The 15,090-nt window shown below is 61.6% G+C and overlaps 1 protein-coding gene across 1 annotated transcript in view; it reads left to right on the top strand.

The window, feature by feature from the left end:
- The window catches only part of RNH1 (ribonuclease/angiogenin inhibitor 1), an 18,020-nt gene extending 3,112 nt beyond the window's left edge, over nt 1-14,908 (top strand). The window contains exons 2-10 of the mRNA XM_004389371.3: nt 6,649-6,754; nt 7,653-7,823; nt 8,047-8,217; nt 8,692-8,862; nt 9,558-9,728; nt 9,870-10,040; nt 10,292-10,462; nt 14,225-14,395; nt 14,586-14,908. Coding sequence (XP_004389428.1) covers nt 6,669-6,754; nt 7,653-7,823; nt 8,047-8,217; nt 8,692-8,862; nt 9,558-9,728; nt 9,870-10,040; nt 10,292-10,462; nt 14,225-14,395; nt 14,586-14,673 — 1,371 coding nt within the window. The 5' untranslated portion in view covers nt 6,649-6,668 and the 3' untranslated portion in view covers nt 14,674-14,908. The remainder of the gene's footprint in view (nt 1-6,648; nt 6,755-7,652; nt 7,824-8,046; nt 8,218-8,691; nt 8,863-9,557; nt 9,729-9,869; nt 10,041-10,291; nt 10,463-14,224; nt 14,396-14,585) is intronic.
- The last annotated feature ends 182 nt before the right edge of the window (nt 14,909-15,090 follow it).

The raw sequence follows: 15,090 nt of genomic DNA, 5'->3' as shown, positions 1-15,090 counted from the left end.
CCCCCCCCCACACTATGAGTCATCCTACCCTCCATGCCCTGTGAGCCGTGCTGGTCCCACACACACACCATGAGCCATCCCGGCCCCCCACAGCATTCACTGTGAGCCATGCTGGTCCCCTACACAGACCATGAGCTATCCTACCCACCCCCCCATTCACTGTGAGCCATGCTGGTCCCCCACACACACCACAAGCCATCCCGGGCCCCCACTTCTGTGGTGTCAGCTCCACCCTACTTCCTACAGTAGCCCCTGTCTCCTCTCCCGTGCCTTCACCCCCACTCTGCAGTCCCTCTCATTGATCCTCATACAGCCCATTCTCAGCACAGGCAGAGTGAAGCTATGAGAACACAGGCCCTGCCAGCCGGTACTCAGCCTTGTTGCTCACAGCACTACAGGGTGCCGGGAGAGGCGCTCTACAGGATGCCGGGAGAGGCGCTCTACAGGATGCCTGGAGAGATGCTTTAGGCCTTGTCTGGCAGCTACTCTCCTGGCTCCAGCAACAGGCTGGTCTACAGGGTGCCCGAACTGTGATTTTTGTTAAGAAGGTACTTTCCACTCTTCCTCAGCCCCCAGCCCCTAGCTCAGGGCTCACCCTCACCTCCTTGGTGAGGACGGGGACCCCGGCCTGCCTTGCCACCACTCCTGATTCCCCTTTCCCCTGCTTTATTTTTTCCATCGCATCTACCACATTGTAAACACTGTTGATTTCCGTTTTTACTGCCCCCGGCAGGTAAGCTCCGATGGCAGGGACTTGGCCCAGTTTGCTCACTGGTGGAGCCCAGGCCCCTAGAACAGTGCCTGCACACAGGAGGGGCCACTCATGCCAGGACCTACACGCTCCATGCCGGCCGCAGGGCTTTTCCAAACATCAGCGCTATGATACGTCTTTTTCTGCACTTTAGAAACTTCGCAGTGCACCGTTGAGGGTCTCTGCCCTCAGATACGGTCTCTACCTGGCAGAGCAGGGGCGGTCGGTAGTTAGTCCATCATTTTTCTGCTGACAGACGGAAGTGATTGCCAGGTTGGCACTTAAACGGAGTCCAACGAAGACATCTTGACTAAGTCTGCAAGCTCACACAGGGAGGCTCCTCCTGGTCCGTGTGGGGAGGCTGTGGAGGCCAGGCGGACCTCCCGGAGCCTGAACTCACCACACCCTTCCACGAGTCATCACCAGCCGTTTCCATTTCTATCGTCTCCTAGCAGAAAGCTGTGAGTCTGGGCTCGGTGTTTTCTGCGCTCTGGGAGATTCTCGGCGGCCTGCTGGTGGGAGGGGGCCGAGGGAGGGAGGCTCCGCGGGCGCCAGCCCTCCTCGCGTCCTGTCCCTTCCCCGGCGCGCGCCAGGCCCCCACCTTTCGGAGCGTCGCGGCACCTGGTCTCCCCCCTCCTGGGAGGTAAAGTGACCCTTTGTCTTGACTCAAGATTGGCCCTTCGATTTGGGGCCAGAAGGTGGGGAATCTGGAGGGGTTGTGGGGTTTGCCCGGGGCCGCGCAGCTTGCGGTGCAGGCTCAGTTAGGGGGAGCCCGCTCGCAAACAGCCCCTGCGCGGCAGGTGGGCCCGAGTGTATGGGGCTTTAAGGCAGGGAGAAACCCACTGCCCTCCAGTGACCACATGGGGTTTCCAAGGCTGTAAATCTTTAAGGCAGCTGACTGCCACATCTTTCTCCCGCAGCCCCCGGTGGTTTTCCACCGCTGACCCATCGGTTACCAGCCAGTTGCTTTACCCACTGCGCCAACCCTGTAGGGGGCTCTGGAGGCACAGTGGGTTAGAGCTCGGCTGCTAACCAAAAGGTCGGCAGTTCGAATCCACCAGCAGCTCCTTGGAAACCCTACGGGGCAGTTTTACTGTGTCCTGTATGGTCGCTAAGAGTCGGAATCCACTTGAGGGCAATCGGTAAGGCAGGGAGGGGCAGAGGCAGGCCCCTTCCGGAGGCGAGTGCCCTGAGCAGTGAGGGTCTGGAGGGGGCGGGGCGAGACCCGGAGGAGCAGAGCCCCGCCCCGCGGAGACCCCGCCCCTTCCCGCCCCGCGGAGACCCCGCCCCGCCGAGGTCTCGCAGCGCCGGGGTCGGTACCCCGCAGGCGCAAGGAGCGACGGCGCGAAGGCTAGGTGGGCGGCTGCCGTGGCGGTTGGGCCAAGTCTGACCCATCAAACCCGAAAATCGGGCGCGGCCTCTGGCTGGCCTTGCGGGGCCGCGTACCTGGGTAGGAAAAGGTGCTTTTCTGGATCCTTCCTGGCCCTTTAACACCCTGCGGAGGGTCCGGAACCCGCGTGGACCCGGCCGGAGCGCCGTGGCCGGAGAGGCGCCGCCAGAAAGCGCCCCTCCTCGGCTCCCCCCAAAGGCCATTTTCCCGGCGCCTGAAACCTTCTCCAGGAGCCTCTCTGGCCCCGGTCATCTGAGAACGGCCCTGTTTTTTCTAGAAAATTCCCCCGTCGCTGGCCCCCAGGCCGCGGGGTTGACCTGGCCTGAAAACCATGCGGAACCTCGGGCCCGCACGCAGGGCGGCGGCTGCCCTGTCCAGCTCGAGCTGTCCCTGGCTGGCCCCGGGCCCATGGCTAGTCCCCAGCCCCCGGCGGCCCCCAGCCTGCTCTCTTTCCGCGGGGCCTCTGTCAGCTCTGTCTGGGGCCTGGTCTCGGCGCCCTGGATCCCACTGGGCCGTCTCATCTCCCGGAGGTAACCGCACGTGCCCATCGGCAGAGACACGTGGGATCTGTCCTGTGTGCGTGCTGGGCACCTCCCCACCTCTGCTGTCCGCAGTCTGGCTGAACTCTTCGCCTCGCCTCTCAGTTCCTTCTCTGCAGGAGGAGTAGGAGCGGGTAATAACAGACCCAGACGGCTGGGTTCTTAGCTTGGGCCCTGATCGCAGGCCCCTCAGCCTCTAGGGGCCCCTCCCATTTTCCTTATGGAATGCCCTTTGCTCTGAGACTTTTTCAGACCCAGAGGTTGGAAAGGATCCAACTTCTGCCCTCTGAACTTGTGGGCCTGTTCTCACAGTTTAGAGAGCCAGCCAGGTAACAGCCCCCATGGTCAGAAGGGGCTGCTGCAGGCTGGGTGCGGGGCCCTGATTCAGGGTGCAGCCAGGGCCACAGTGGGCTTTATCACATTTAGATCAGGGAGCTCAGCCGGGCAGGGGTAGGAGGGCAGATTGTATACAGGTGATACATGCGTGTGGCTTTCTGGGGACCCCCAGGGGCCAGTGACCCAGAGGCCGAGAACTGGTCTTCTGGGTAGTCCCCATGGGTTTTGATTCAACTCAGGGGACAGGGGTCTCCCCATCTGCTGGCGTCCTCGTCCCACCCCAGATCACCCCGGAGGAGCAGACCCAGAGCTCAGCCATGTGTTTCCCAATATCCACTTGCGGAACCCCCGGCCCAGGAGGAGATGTGAGGGGCTGTACATACAATCTGCCTCCCCACCCTGCCCTGGCTGAGGTCCCTGATCCAGATGTTTTGAAGCGCATTTCTCACTGAGCCCCTTGTTTGAGGAGCAGGAATGCCAGCCCGGGTTCAGGGTAAAGGCACTGCCTTGGTGAGGGGAGAACAGTGGGGCTGTGGTGTGTGCCGGGTGCCAGGGTGGGCCCTCCCCTGTCGAGGGTGTCAGGCTCTGCAGCCCCTGAGCTCCTGGGAGTCCCAGGGTTCGGGGGGTGACCACAGCCTGGGCTCCTGGGGGTGTGGCGGGTGCGGTAGCCTGGCAGACTCCAGCTCTTCCGTGGGACAGTTGTGCAGCCCTGGCGAATTACACATGCCCTGCCTCAGTTTCCTCAGCAGACACGTGAGCTAAGAGGTGCACAGTGAATCTGGCCTCTGGGCTGGAAGCGGGTGCCTCTGGGCGGGAGGCATCGCACCCCAGCAGCACCAGGCCATGCCAGATGCGGCACAGCAAGGATGAGGACAGTGTTCTCACAGTGCAGTGGGACAGGACTGTCAGGGATTTGAACTGTGCCTGGCGGGGCTGGTGACCAAGGGGCTGTGGGGAGGGGGGGACATTGGAGCAGGGGGTCAGCAGGTGCAAACTTGAGGCGAGAAGGTGCAGGTGATGGGGGAACGGTGAGCTTAGGTCTGGGGTTCCTGGGGGGCAGAAGGTGGGATGGGCCATTGGGAAGGGTCTTGTAGGCCACTCCAGGGGGGGAGACCCAGGAATCCTGACTGCTGACACCGTGGGATGTGTAGAAAGACAGCCGGCGGGGGGACCTAGGGGGCCATGGTTGGGGGGGGTGGGCTCCACACTCACCTCACACCAGTCTTGGGTGTGTGGGCCACCTCTCCAACAGGGCTCTGCAATTGAGCTGGGAGCTGAGTTCCGTCCAAGCAGGGCCTGGCAGGGGCTAGGGGCCAGCTGGCCACCTCCCACAGGTGCAAAGTCTTCCCGAGTGTTGACCCTGAGCACTGAGCACTGGCAGTGGAGGGGCCGGGAGTCCTCCCTAGGGCTGCGCGCAGCTCCCAGGGTGCTTGAGGTGGAAAGTGCTGGTTCCCCTTGGTGTTCCCCTCTGTCGAGGTCCCTACCATGCCCACCCCACCCCCCTGCCCATGAGCTGGCCTGGCCCCGTGGGCGGCCTCCCCTCCTGACAGCTCCGGCCCCCTCACAGGAAGTAGGCAATGAGGCTCGCCCTCAGGGTGGGGTGGTGGCCAGCTTCCTCCCAGGCCTCCTGTCACTGACCCCATTATCCTCTGCTCTCTGGCACCTGCTGGACATGAGGGGGCCTCCGTGGGTCCCTCTTGGTCACTGGGCCACTTCCCCTGACCCAGCTTAGCTGTGGCCTCTGGTTTCAAGAAGTGTGTTCTGCTGCCCAGCTGTGGCACCTCCTCCCAGGCCCCTCCCCGAGACCCCTCTCTGAGACCCCTCCCTAAAGCCCCTCCCTGGGACTTGCTGGCCTCTGAGCCCAGGGCTGGGTCCCCGTCCTGAGGCCTCTGCTCCACATCACAGCCTGAGTAGCTCTAAGAGTGAACAGGGCAGGCTGATGTGCCCCCCCCAGACCGATGTGCCCCCCCAGGGGCATCCCCTCACTGAAGGGCCTATGTACTGCCCCAGGTGATGCACGTGGGACCTGCTGAGGGGACACTGGGGATGAGGGGACGCTATGGAGATGATGAAGGGATGGGGGACACCATGTAGATGATGGGACAACAAGGGACAGGGGACACCGTGAGGATGATGAGGGGATGTGGGGGATGCTGTGGAGGTACAGGTGAGCGGAGAACGAGGGGAGGGGGGATGTGGGGACACTGAGGAGACGGGGACGCCATGGGGACGCTGAGGAGATGGGGACGCCATGGGGACGCTGAGGAGATGGGGACGCCATGGGGACGCTGAGGAGACGGGGACGCTGTGGGGACACTGAGGAGATGGGGACACTGAGGGGATGTTGTGGGGGTGTTGAGGGGATGTGGGGACGCTGAGGAGATGGGGACGCCGTGAGGACACTGAGGGGATGTTGTGGGGATGTTGAGGGGGTGTTGTGGGGACGCTGAGGGGACACCGGGGGGATGCTGAGGGCACGTTGTGGGACCACCGTGGCACCAGTCACTCTCACCACCTAGGTTTTCAGTCTCTGCCCCGAGGCCTTGGCCCTCCCTCCCCGCCCCCCTGGTGCAGGTCCTGCCCGGCTTGACCTTTCTAAAGGGCAACTCTGATGGCATCACTTCCAGCCTTGATCCATCTTCGGCTCACTGCTGTTGCTCTTGAATGACACCGAACTTCCCGCCTGGCCCCCATCCCCATCTCCCACCCGCTCCTCTCCTCTGGGGCTCCTTGATGGCTGAGATGGCAAGTGCTCAGGAAATGTGGCCGCCGAGGCCTGGCAGCGGGCGCCATCCACAGTGCTTTTGATAACCGCCCGGAGAGTGGGGCTGGATGTACAGCTTTTCCCCTGAGCTCCCAGTCCTCTGGGCAGGTGGTCCCTGAGCTCCTGGCCCCTGCACCCTGACGCCTCAGGAGGTTGGCCCTGACGGGCCAGTGCCCTGGGACTCTGCTGTCAGGAGACAGGTTTCTTTGGGCTCCGTGCTTGTCCCTGGTGAGGCCTCAGAGCTTGTGACCTGCCCAGGGCCCACATTCTTCTGCGCTCTGCCTGTCCTGTCCTGTCCAGGGCCTGTGGCTGGTGCCCACAGGAGCCGTCTGACCACCCACTCACTGCTCCAGCTGGGGAGGTTTCAGGTGCAGGCTCTTTGTGTCCCGTGGGCCCTTCAGCACAGGCCTCCCATTCCCGGAAACAGCCCAGAGCTGGCAGAAAGAGGGGCATCCCCCAGATCCGTATGGACCCCGTGGGCCTCCACAGCCTCGCGCTGGTTCCCGTCCCTGCCCAGGCAAATGAGAGGCAGGGCTTCGGCTGGTGAACAGATTTGGGGTTCCTTGGGGTGCCCTTTTGGGCGGGGAGGCTGGGAGGAGAGCACAGCCCTGGCATCTTGGGCCCTATGGGCCTCCTTCCGGGCTGGGCTGGCGTGCTGGGTCCCCCAAGTTCTCCTGGAGAGCCACACCCCCTCCGCCTTCCTGGGACCATGGTGGCCAGAGGTCCAGAGGCGCAGAAGTGACGCAGGCACTCGCCAGGGACGGACTGAAGCGTCTCCTGCAGCGCCAGCCTCCTGGGTCCTGTTTGCTGGACCTCAGCCTGTCGCACCCTGAGGGCTTGGCTGAGACACTCCCCCCCCCCAACGCAGAGCACCGGTCTCCTGTCACCATGAACCTCGATATCCAGTGTGAGTGCCTGAGTGACACACAGTGGAAGGAGCTCCTGCCCCAGATGCAGCAGGTTGAGGTCATCAGGTAGGTACACCCCTCCTGGGAGGGTGTGGGGCAGGGGGCTGCTTGCTCAGCTGCGTGGCCGTGGAAGCTTCCGGTGCGCACTGCGTCCCTGTGGGACTGGCTTCTTGCGGCTCCTCAGGGACAGAGGAACGTGGGCCGGCCTGGTCCTGGTCTCTCAGCGTCTGTTTAGAAGCAGTTTCAGACGCACGGAGGGTTGTGGAGCGGCTCCCCGAGCCTACAGACCCATCCAGCTCCTCACGTCTCACCCCACTTGGACGGCACCTCCCTGTTCACCTGGCGTGTCCGTGGTGGTCCGGGGCCTCCGCTGTTGCGTCACTGTTCTTCCTGGTGATGGACCAGTATCGGGCGGGATGTTGCGGAAGGCGCTGACACCCCGTCTCCTCCGCCTCCCCTCCCGCGCCATCGGTGGGTCGGCCTGACGGGATCCCTAGCCGCATGCTCCTCCGGCACTGCCTGGTGGGAGCCGCTGGTTCTCGTTTACCGATGCAGTTGCCCAGCCTCACCGGCCGGGGGCTCTCAGCATCATCCATCTGGTGCTCAGGCCGGTCCGGCTTTGGCTGCGGGTGCCCTCGTGCCAGCCCGTGGCCTCTGACAGCCCCCCTTCCCGCGCACGTGCTTGGTCACTGCCTTTACAGGCATGGTTTTCTCCTGCAGGGAGGCCAGGGGCATCTAGACTGTGAGTGACCACAGTGAGCCGTGGGTCTAGACCGGGGCCCACAGCCCACACGGGTAAAGATCTCCCACAAAACCGTCAGGAACGATGCTCACTGTTCCGTTTCATTTTTTAAAATATCCTGGCTTTCACCCACTTTGTTGGCGTCGGCACTGGCGGGCCACGGCGTGCGGCCTGGATGCCCCTCGAGCCCTGGGCTGCCCTAAATGAGCGTCCCGTCCACAGGCTGGATGACTGCGGCCTCACGGAGGTCCGGTGCGAGGACATCAGCTCTGCCCTCCAGGCCAACCCCTCGCTGACGGAGCTCAGCCTGCACAACAGTGGGCTGGGCGACGCCGGACTGCGCCGGTTGCTGCAGGCCCTGCAGGGCCCCGCCCGCAAGATCCGCAAGCTGAGGTGAGCGGCCTGGGGCCCCGCGGGCGGGAAGCCCCCCAGCCGCCCTGCTGTCACTGCTGGCTCCCTGCGCCGCCCAGTGCCCTCTGCACGCCTCCACCTGCCCGGGGCTGGAGACCCCAGAGCCCCCACAGTGGGGGGTGTGGACGGCAGTGGGGGCACGGACAGGGGCTTGCTGCCGGGCTGGGCCGGGGCGTCCCTGCTGACACCTGCTGCCTGCCCGCAGCCTCCAGAACTGCTCCCTGACGGCGGCCGGCTGCACGGCTCTGCCCGGAGCATTGCGATCGCTGCCCTCCCTGCTCGAGCTGCATCTCAGTGACAACACCCTGGACGAGGCGGGGCTGCGGCTGCTCTGTGAGGGGCTCCGGGACCCCCAGTGCCACCTTGAGAGGGTGCAGTGAGTCCGACCCCAGCGAATGTTTGTTATATACGGGGTCCCTGATGCCCCGGCATCTGCCTGAACCTGCCTGGGGGGGTCCCTGCTGTGCCTACCTCCCCACACGTCAGACAGCAGTCCTGCTCTGCACCCGCTTGCCCCTCAGATTTGGGTCGTGCCCCCTCCCTAGATGGGTGAGCCCCCCACCCCACCCGTATGCCCCCCTCCCCTGTTAGCGAGCCCCCCGCTGTGTGGGGGCTGCGAGGGGTGGGCTCCGCGCTCAGGGACCAGCTGTCCTGCCCTCCCTCGTGTTGCCCTGGGAGGGGCTGGGCGGGCGTAGAGCTGAGGCAGCCGTGATGCGGCTCCGGTATTTGGGGCGGTGCCCTGTGGCGCACGCAGGCCTGAAGTTTCTGGGTCCAGTGGGGTTCCTGGGACACCGCCGTGTCCTCGCCCCGTGGTGTGGGGGCCGAGCTCTCCTGCGCCCCCTTCCTGCAGCCTGGAGTACTGTAGGCTGACCGCCGCCGGCTGCGAGCCCCTGGCCACGGCACTGCGGGCCCGGCCGGGCCTCAGGGGGCTGGTGCTGAGCAACAACGACCTCGGTGAGGACGGCGTCCGGGCGCTGTGCGGCGGCCTGCTGGGCGCCCGCTGCCCACTGGAGACGCTCAGGTACGTGCGGGGGGGGGGGGGCGGCCTCGTGGTAGGAGGTGAGCCCCGGCCCAGCGTCCTGACTCCCCAGCTTTTACTGCGTCTTGAGCTCTGTGCTCAGCAGACCGAGGGAGGGACTGGCCACCCTTCGGGATACGAAGATGCAGACAGTGCTCTGCGTGGACGGAGACCCCCTTCCCTCTAACCGGTGCCTCGAGTGCCCTAACTCACAGGGCCCATGTGTGGGAGCCTCCCTTTTCATTGGGGTTAACTTCCTGAAGCCACTGTCCCCCGAACGTCAGAGCCCTTCACCCCGCCTTCCCTGATGCTGCAGTCAGCACCACAGACTTGATGGGGGGGCCGTGTGGCCGCCTGTGGAAGGTCACGCCCTGTTAGCAACAGTGCAGGAATAAAAGGGGAAAGTCCCCAAGAGTAAGGGAAGTGGAAGGAGCAGGGGAGGAACTCGGACGCAAAGTCTGAGCAGTTTTGGAGACTAGAAAGCATTTGGGTGTGGAGATCCACTTGGTGTCCAGGAGAAAGACATCTGTCCCCACGTGGAGTAGAGCTGCAGAACAGGACCTGGGTGAGGGGACCATGGACCACCGGCTTTTCCCCCCGCACTCCGACACCCTTGCTGTGGCGCCCCACACTCTCTCCCTGCACCCGATACTGCCCCCCATGTCCTGCCCTGAGCACCCCCCATCCTGTCTCCCCAGGCTGGCGAGCTGTGGCGTCACGGCAGCCAACTGCAAGGACTTGTGCAGCCTTGTGGCCGCCAAGGACTCACTGCAGGAGCTGGACTTGGGCGAGAACAAGCTGGGCGACGCGGGCGTGGCCACGCTGTGTCCCGGGCTGCTCAGCCCCAGCTCCAGGCTCAAGACCCTGTGGTGAGCTGGCCTCAGAGGGGTCCTGGGCCGGGCACAGTCCGCTTCACTGGCCCGAGGGGGCAGTCAGGGAGGGCACGTGTCTGGTGGAGCAGCCAGATGGCAAAGACATGCCGAGGTGACCCCCTACCCCCACCCCTGCAGGCTCTGGGAGTGTGACATCTCTGCCGAGGGCTGCAGGGAGATCAGCCGGGTCCTGCATGCCAAGGAGAGCCTGAAGGAGCTCAGCCTGGCGGGCAACGAGCTGGGGGACCAGGGTGCACGGCTGCTGTGCAAGGCCCTGAGGGAGCCGGGCTGTCGGCTGGAGTCACTGTGGTGAGGGTGGCAGCACTGGGGGTCCCGGTGGCGCTGGGGGTCCTGGGGCCTGAGTAAGGGGTGTGGCCCAGGGGGACAGTGCTGGAGCCAGTTCATCGAGGGGGGGGGTGGAGGAGGCTGAAGCCCCTGGGAGCTCTGGGCTGACCTGTGCAGACAGGTGAGTTCTTGGAGACATTCCTGCCCAGTTCTGCGTGGGCCCCAGGACAGGAGGTGTGGCCCACTCAGGACGGCAATCCTGTCTGTCCTCACAGGGTGAAGACCTGCGGCCTCACGCATGCCTGTTGCCCAGACTTCAGTGCGATGCTGGCCCAGAACAAGTCCCTCCTGGAGTTGCAGCTGAGCAACAATAGGCTGGGGGACACCGGCGTACAGCAGCTCTGCCAGGGCCTGGGCCAGCCCGGGGCCACGCTACAGATGCTCTGGTGGGTGCCCATGTGCGGGCGTGCAGGAGGCAGGGTGAGGCCAGGGCAGCCGGCACACGTTGGTCACACCCCCCCAGCATGCACACAGTCTCCACAGCTCCATCCTCCCGACGTTGCTGCATGGTCACCTTGTCACAGATGTGCGCCTGTGCGCGTGGCCCTTGCACTTGTCCGTGCCCCGTTTTCCTCGGCTGACGACTCATTCCTCAGGCCGGCTGACAGGTGTGGGCGCTCCCTCACGATACCTCCAGTGACGTCACGCGGCCATCCGCGTCTTCTTTCTTGGTGACGTCCCTCTTGTGGGCGTCCCGCCTGGCTGTACGTGCTCGTCCTTGAAACTCTCCACCTTCCTCCACAGAGGGACCTGGCTCTGCATCCCCAGAGTCCTGGTTTCCCCCTACTTCTGCTGAAGGGTATTCTCTGGCAGCTTCCTAAGAGATGGCTACTAAGTAGCAAATCTTTGGAAGCCTTTGCTCCCCCCTCCCCTCTAGTCGTTTGGCTGGGTATAGAATTCCCTTCGCACTTGGAAGGCACTGCTGCGTCATTTTCTGGCTTCCCGTGAGGACTGCTGTTCTGGTTCTTACTCTGTTGTGATCCTTTGTGTGCAATCTGTTTTTCCTCTCTATCCACTGTGTTTTGGAGCTCGACGTTCCGTGCCCTGATGCGGGTCTTTTTTCATTACTGTGCTGGACATCTGGTGGGCGCCGGGTTCTGACCCACGTCCTGCGAGAAGTAGGGTTTGATGACTTTTCGCATCTTTTTCTTTTTCTTTCTGGAGCACCCAGGACTCTCATCATTAGGTCTCGTGGACCGGCCTCTAATTTTTTGTTCTGATTTTATTTCTCTTCAAATTGTTGTTGTTTCTGGGAGATGTTATCAACTGTATCTTCCAGCCTGTCTGCTGAGTCTTTCATTTCTGCTGTCATATGTAAGAGCCACTTTTATCCTCTGTTCTCCATCTGTCTTGGTCTGTGGTCCACACTGGAGACTTGGATCCCTGCCATCCTTGGGCGGGTGCTAAGGAGCCCTGTGGAGCTGTGCCTGCAAGCCGAGCTCAGAGGTGGTGCCTGTCACCAGCAGTTTCTAAATCCTCCCGCCTCCTGCCTAGGGGGTGTCTTCCTGGCTGCCAGGATCCTTGGAGGCATTCTGGGAGCCAGGGTGTGAAGGAAGCACTGGATCCTGGTCATTGTGTATACTTGACTCTGTTTAAGCCCTGACCCCACCAGTCCTCTGTGATGCCTGGTGTCCCCAAGACCAGAGCCTGGAGTGCAAACTCTCCAAGGAGTAGTCTCGTCTTAGGTTGGGAGGGCATGGGCTGTCAGCCAGCCACATGGGACCTAACAGCGCCCTTTTGCCATCCAGTCCCTGGCCTGCTGTCCTGGCTGGACCTCGGCAGTCCTACAGCCAACTGCTGGGGCCGCAGCGGGGGCGCTGCGCTTCACCAAGGCAGGTGGCTCCTCCCCCGCATCAGGAGTGGGTGCTGCATCTGCCCTTCCCCATCCTCCTTCCTTTGGCCTGTACCCCACGATCTTTCTCTTAAGCCTAGAAGCTTTTGTCCATCTGTTGTGTGCCCTCTGACCGTCATCCTCCTGCTCCTCCTCACAGCCAGACTCGGGGCATGAGGGCTCAGGACCTCAGCTGCTCCTTGGTCTCCCCTGCACCTGGCACTGCATTGGTGGCTCCCTCCCGGCTGCTGTGGCTGGCTTCCTAACCCCACCAGCCAGGCTCACAGGAGTAGATGGTGGGAAAGCACATCCAAAATCTGTATCAGTTTCCTATGTTTGCTGAGGTAGACTAGCACAGATTTGTTGGTTTAAAACAACATAAATTTATTCTCCCATAGTTCTGGAGGTCAGAGGTCCAAAACCATCACTGAGCCCAAATCAAGGTGTTGGCAGGGCCACACTCCCCCTGTGCCTCTTCCAGCTTCTGGTGGCTCCAGGTGCCCCTTGGCTTGTGACTGCCTCACTCCTGTCTCTGATTCCTGTCTGCACATCGCCTTCTCTGTGTATGTCAAATCTCTTTGTGCCTCTCTCCTATAAGGACTCTTCTGATTGGGTTTAGGGCCCACCGGGATAATCCTAGATAATCTTATCTCAAGATCCTTTTTCCTTATAAGGTAACACAGTTCCAGGAATGAGGACCTGGTATCTTTCGGGGCCATTATTCAGCCTACTACAGTCTGCTCTCTGGCCCCTCAAAGATTCATGTCCATCCCCCCTGCAAAATACATTCACCCCATCCCAACATCCCCTGAAGTCTCAACCCATTAGAGTATCAGCTCAAGAATCTCATCTAAATGTCAGCTCAGAAGTCCCAGATCTCATCGTCCAAATCAGCCATGAATGAGACGGGGTGAGAGCCATCCTGCGGCAAAATTCCTTTCCATCTCTAGACACGGGAAACTAGAGAACAAGTTATCTGTTCCCAGAATACAACGGTGGGACGGGCTTGGGGTAAGTTACAGACAGTCCATTCCAAACGGGGAGAAATGGAGGGGAGAAAGGAATCACTGGTCCCAAACAATTTCAAAATCCAGCAGGTCAGATTCCATTCAGTTTCAAGGCCTGAGAATAATCTTCTGTGGCTCGATGCTGTGCCCTTGGAGTGATCCTTGTGGGTTTCCTGTGTATATTATGAGGATTCATGCCATTAGACAAGAGGATCTTCCACAGATCTTTCCTGGGTAACCTCATCTCTATTCCTGGCTGCTGCTGAGATAGCTGAGGGAATTCTTGAGTCACGTACCTGTTCACTCCAACACTAAGATAAGGTTGTCCAGCCACACCCTTGGCCTTCTCTCCAGAGCATGTTTTCCTGACAGCGAATCTCCTAATTTTAGCATTGTTTGCAATTTCAGTAGGCCAAGAATTTCCCCAGTCATCACGTGCTGGTTCCTTTTTGCTTAACAGTTCTTCCCTCTATTTCTCTCTTCCTTCTTGCATTTTACTGTAAGCAGCAAGCAGAAACCAGGCTGCACCTTCAACACTTTGCTTGGAAATTCCCTCAGCTAAATATCCAAGTTCATTGCTCACAAGCTCCTTCCACGCAAACGTAGGGCGCAATTCAACCAAGCTTTCTGCCACCTCGTAACAAGTTTCGCCTTTTCCTTGTTTTCAATAACATCTTCCTCATGAGGCCTTTGGTGTTCATGTTCCCACCAGCAGCCTGTTTGTGACGACAGATGTCTCCTCAGACGACACAGGCTTACATGGCCTCCCTCTACCCCGCTCCGTACTTCCTCCTGAGCCCTCACCAGAGGCACCTTTGACGTAGTATCTGCACCAGCTTTCTTCCAGGCAGTCCAGGGTTTCTTGTCATGGTCTGCAAGTTCCTCCAGCTGCTTCCCATTGTCCAATCCGTAGCTCCTTCCACATCTTCAAGTATTTGTCACACATCTAAATGTGGAGGTCTGAGGCCTTCTGCAGGGACAGCCCTCTGGAATCTGCATTTTCCTCATTGTCCCACCACATCACTGATACTCCTCCTCAGGAAAGGCCCTCTGGTGGCACCTCAGCCACAGGAAGCTGGGTGCAGTCCAGGATGTCCTGGCCTCGGGCAGGTGTATGTGGGCTGTGCCGAGCTGAGGGAAACTCTGTGCCGCCCTGTGGTGGGGGAGATGTCAGCCTGCCCTGCAGGGCCAGGGGTATTCAGGGCTTCATAGGATCGCTGGTGGCCTTGATTTCCTGGTGGGTAGGGGCATTAGGCTAGCTCTGGGTAGACACACACCTGTCTTGACCTCTGACCTGCTCTGCCGCCCAGCCTGGGTGACTGTGAGGTGACAGACAGCGGCTGCACCGCCCTCGCCTCGCTCCTGCTCTCCAGCCGCAGCCTGCGTGAGCTGGACCTCAGCAACAACTGCATGGGTGACCCTGGTGTCCTGCAGCTGGTGGAGAGCCTCAGGCAGCCGGGCTGTGCTCTGCGGCAGCTGCTGTGAGTATGCGGGGCCCTGGCCGTGGCCATGTGAGTGTGGGGGTGGGGGTGCAGGTCCTCCATCGCTGTGGGGCCCTGGCTGTGGGTCTGAGTGTGGCCAGGGCTGCCCAGGGGCCGGGCTGACGAGGAGGGTGGGGTTGGGCAGGTGGCACCGAGGCCCCGGCCCACGCCTGTCCTGGCCTGTGTGCAGCCTGTACGACATCTACCTGAGTGAGGCCGTGGACAACCACCTGAAGGCCCTAGAGGACAGCAAGCCCTCCCTGAGGATCATCTCCTGAGGCGTTCCCGCGGGGCCTCTGCACATGTATTCTCCAGGACGGAGCCTGGGTCTCCACTGCCCGCACTGCTGCCGGCCCCAGGGCATGCTCGGCTCTCGGCTCCAGGTGTCCTTCCTCGCTGTGACTGAAGGAAACTTCCTGACTTATTTCTGTGGAAAAATCTTAGATACTTTATACTAATTAAAGCGCTTTTTTGGCAGGAGTCCTGTCCTTCCTCGTGGGGCCCCGCACGACCCTGTGCTGATGCTCTGTGCTGGTCTCCTGAGGCTGTGTGCCCACCTAGGCTCAGCAGCTCCGCATGGCAGACAGCTCACACTTCCCCTGGGCCCAGAACCCAGGCTTGGTGTCCCCCACTCAGGCCTCACGGCTGCAGTCCAGTGTGGCCGCCGCGGCTCCCCTCCAAGGCCTGGTCATTGT

The sequence above is a fragment of the Trichechus manatus genome, unplaced genomic scaffold (genome assembly GCF_000243295.1).
Source record: "Trichechus manatus latirostris isolate Lorelei unplaced genomic scaffold, TriManLat1.0 scaffold00244, whole genome shotgun sequence".
NCBI lineage: Eukaryota > Metazoa > Chordata > Mammalia > Sirenia > Trichechidae > Trichechus > Trichechus manatus.
This window is presented reverse-complemented; position numbering and strand designations above follow the sequence as displayed.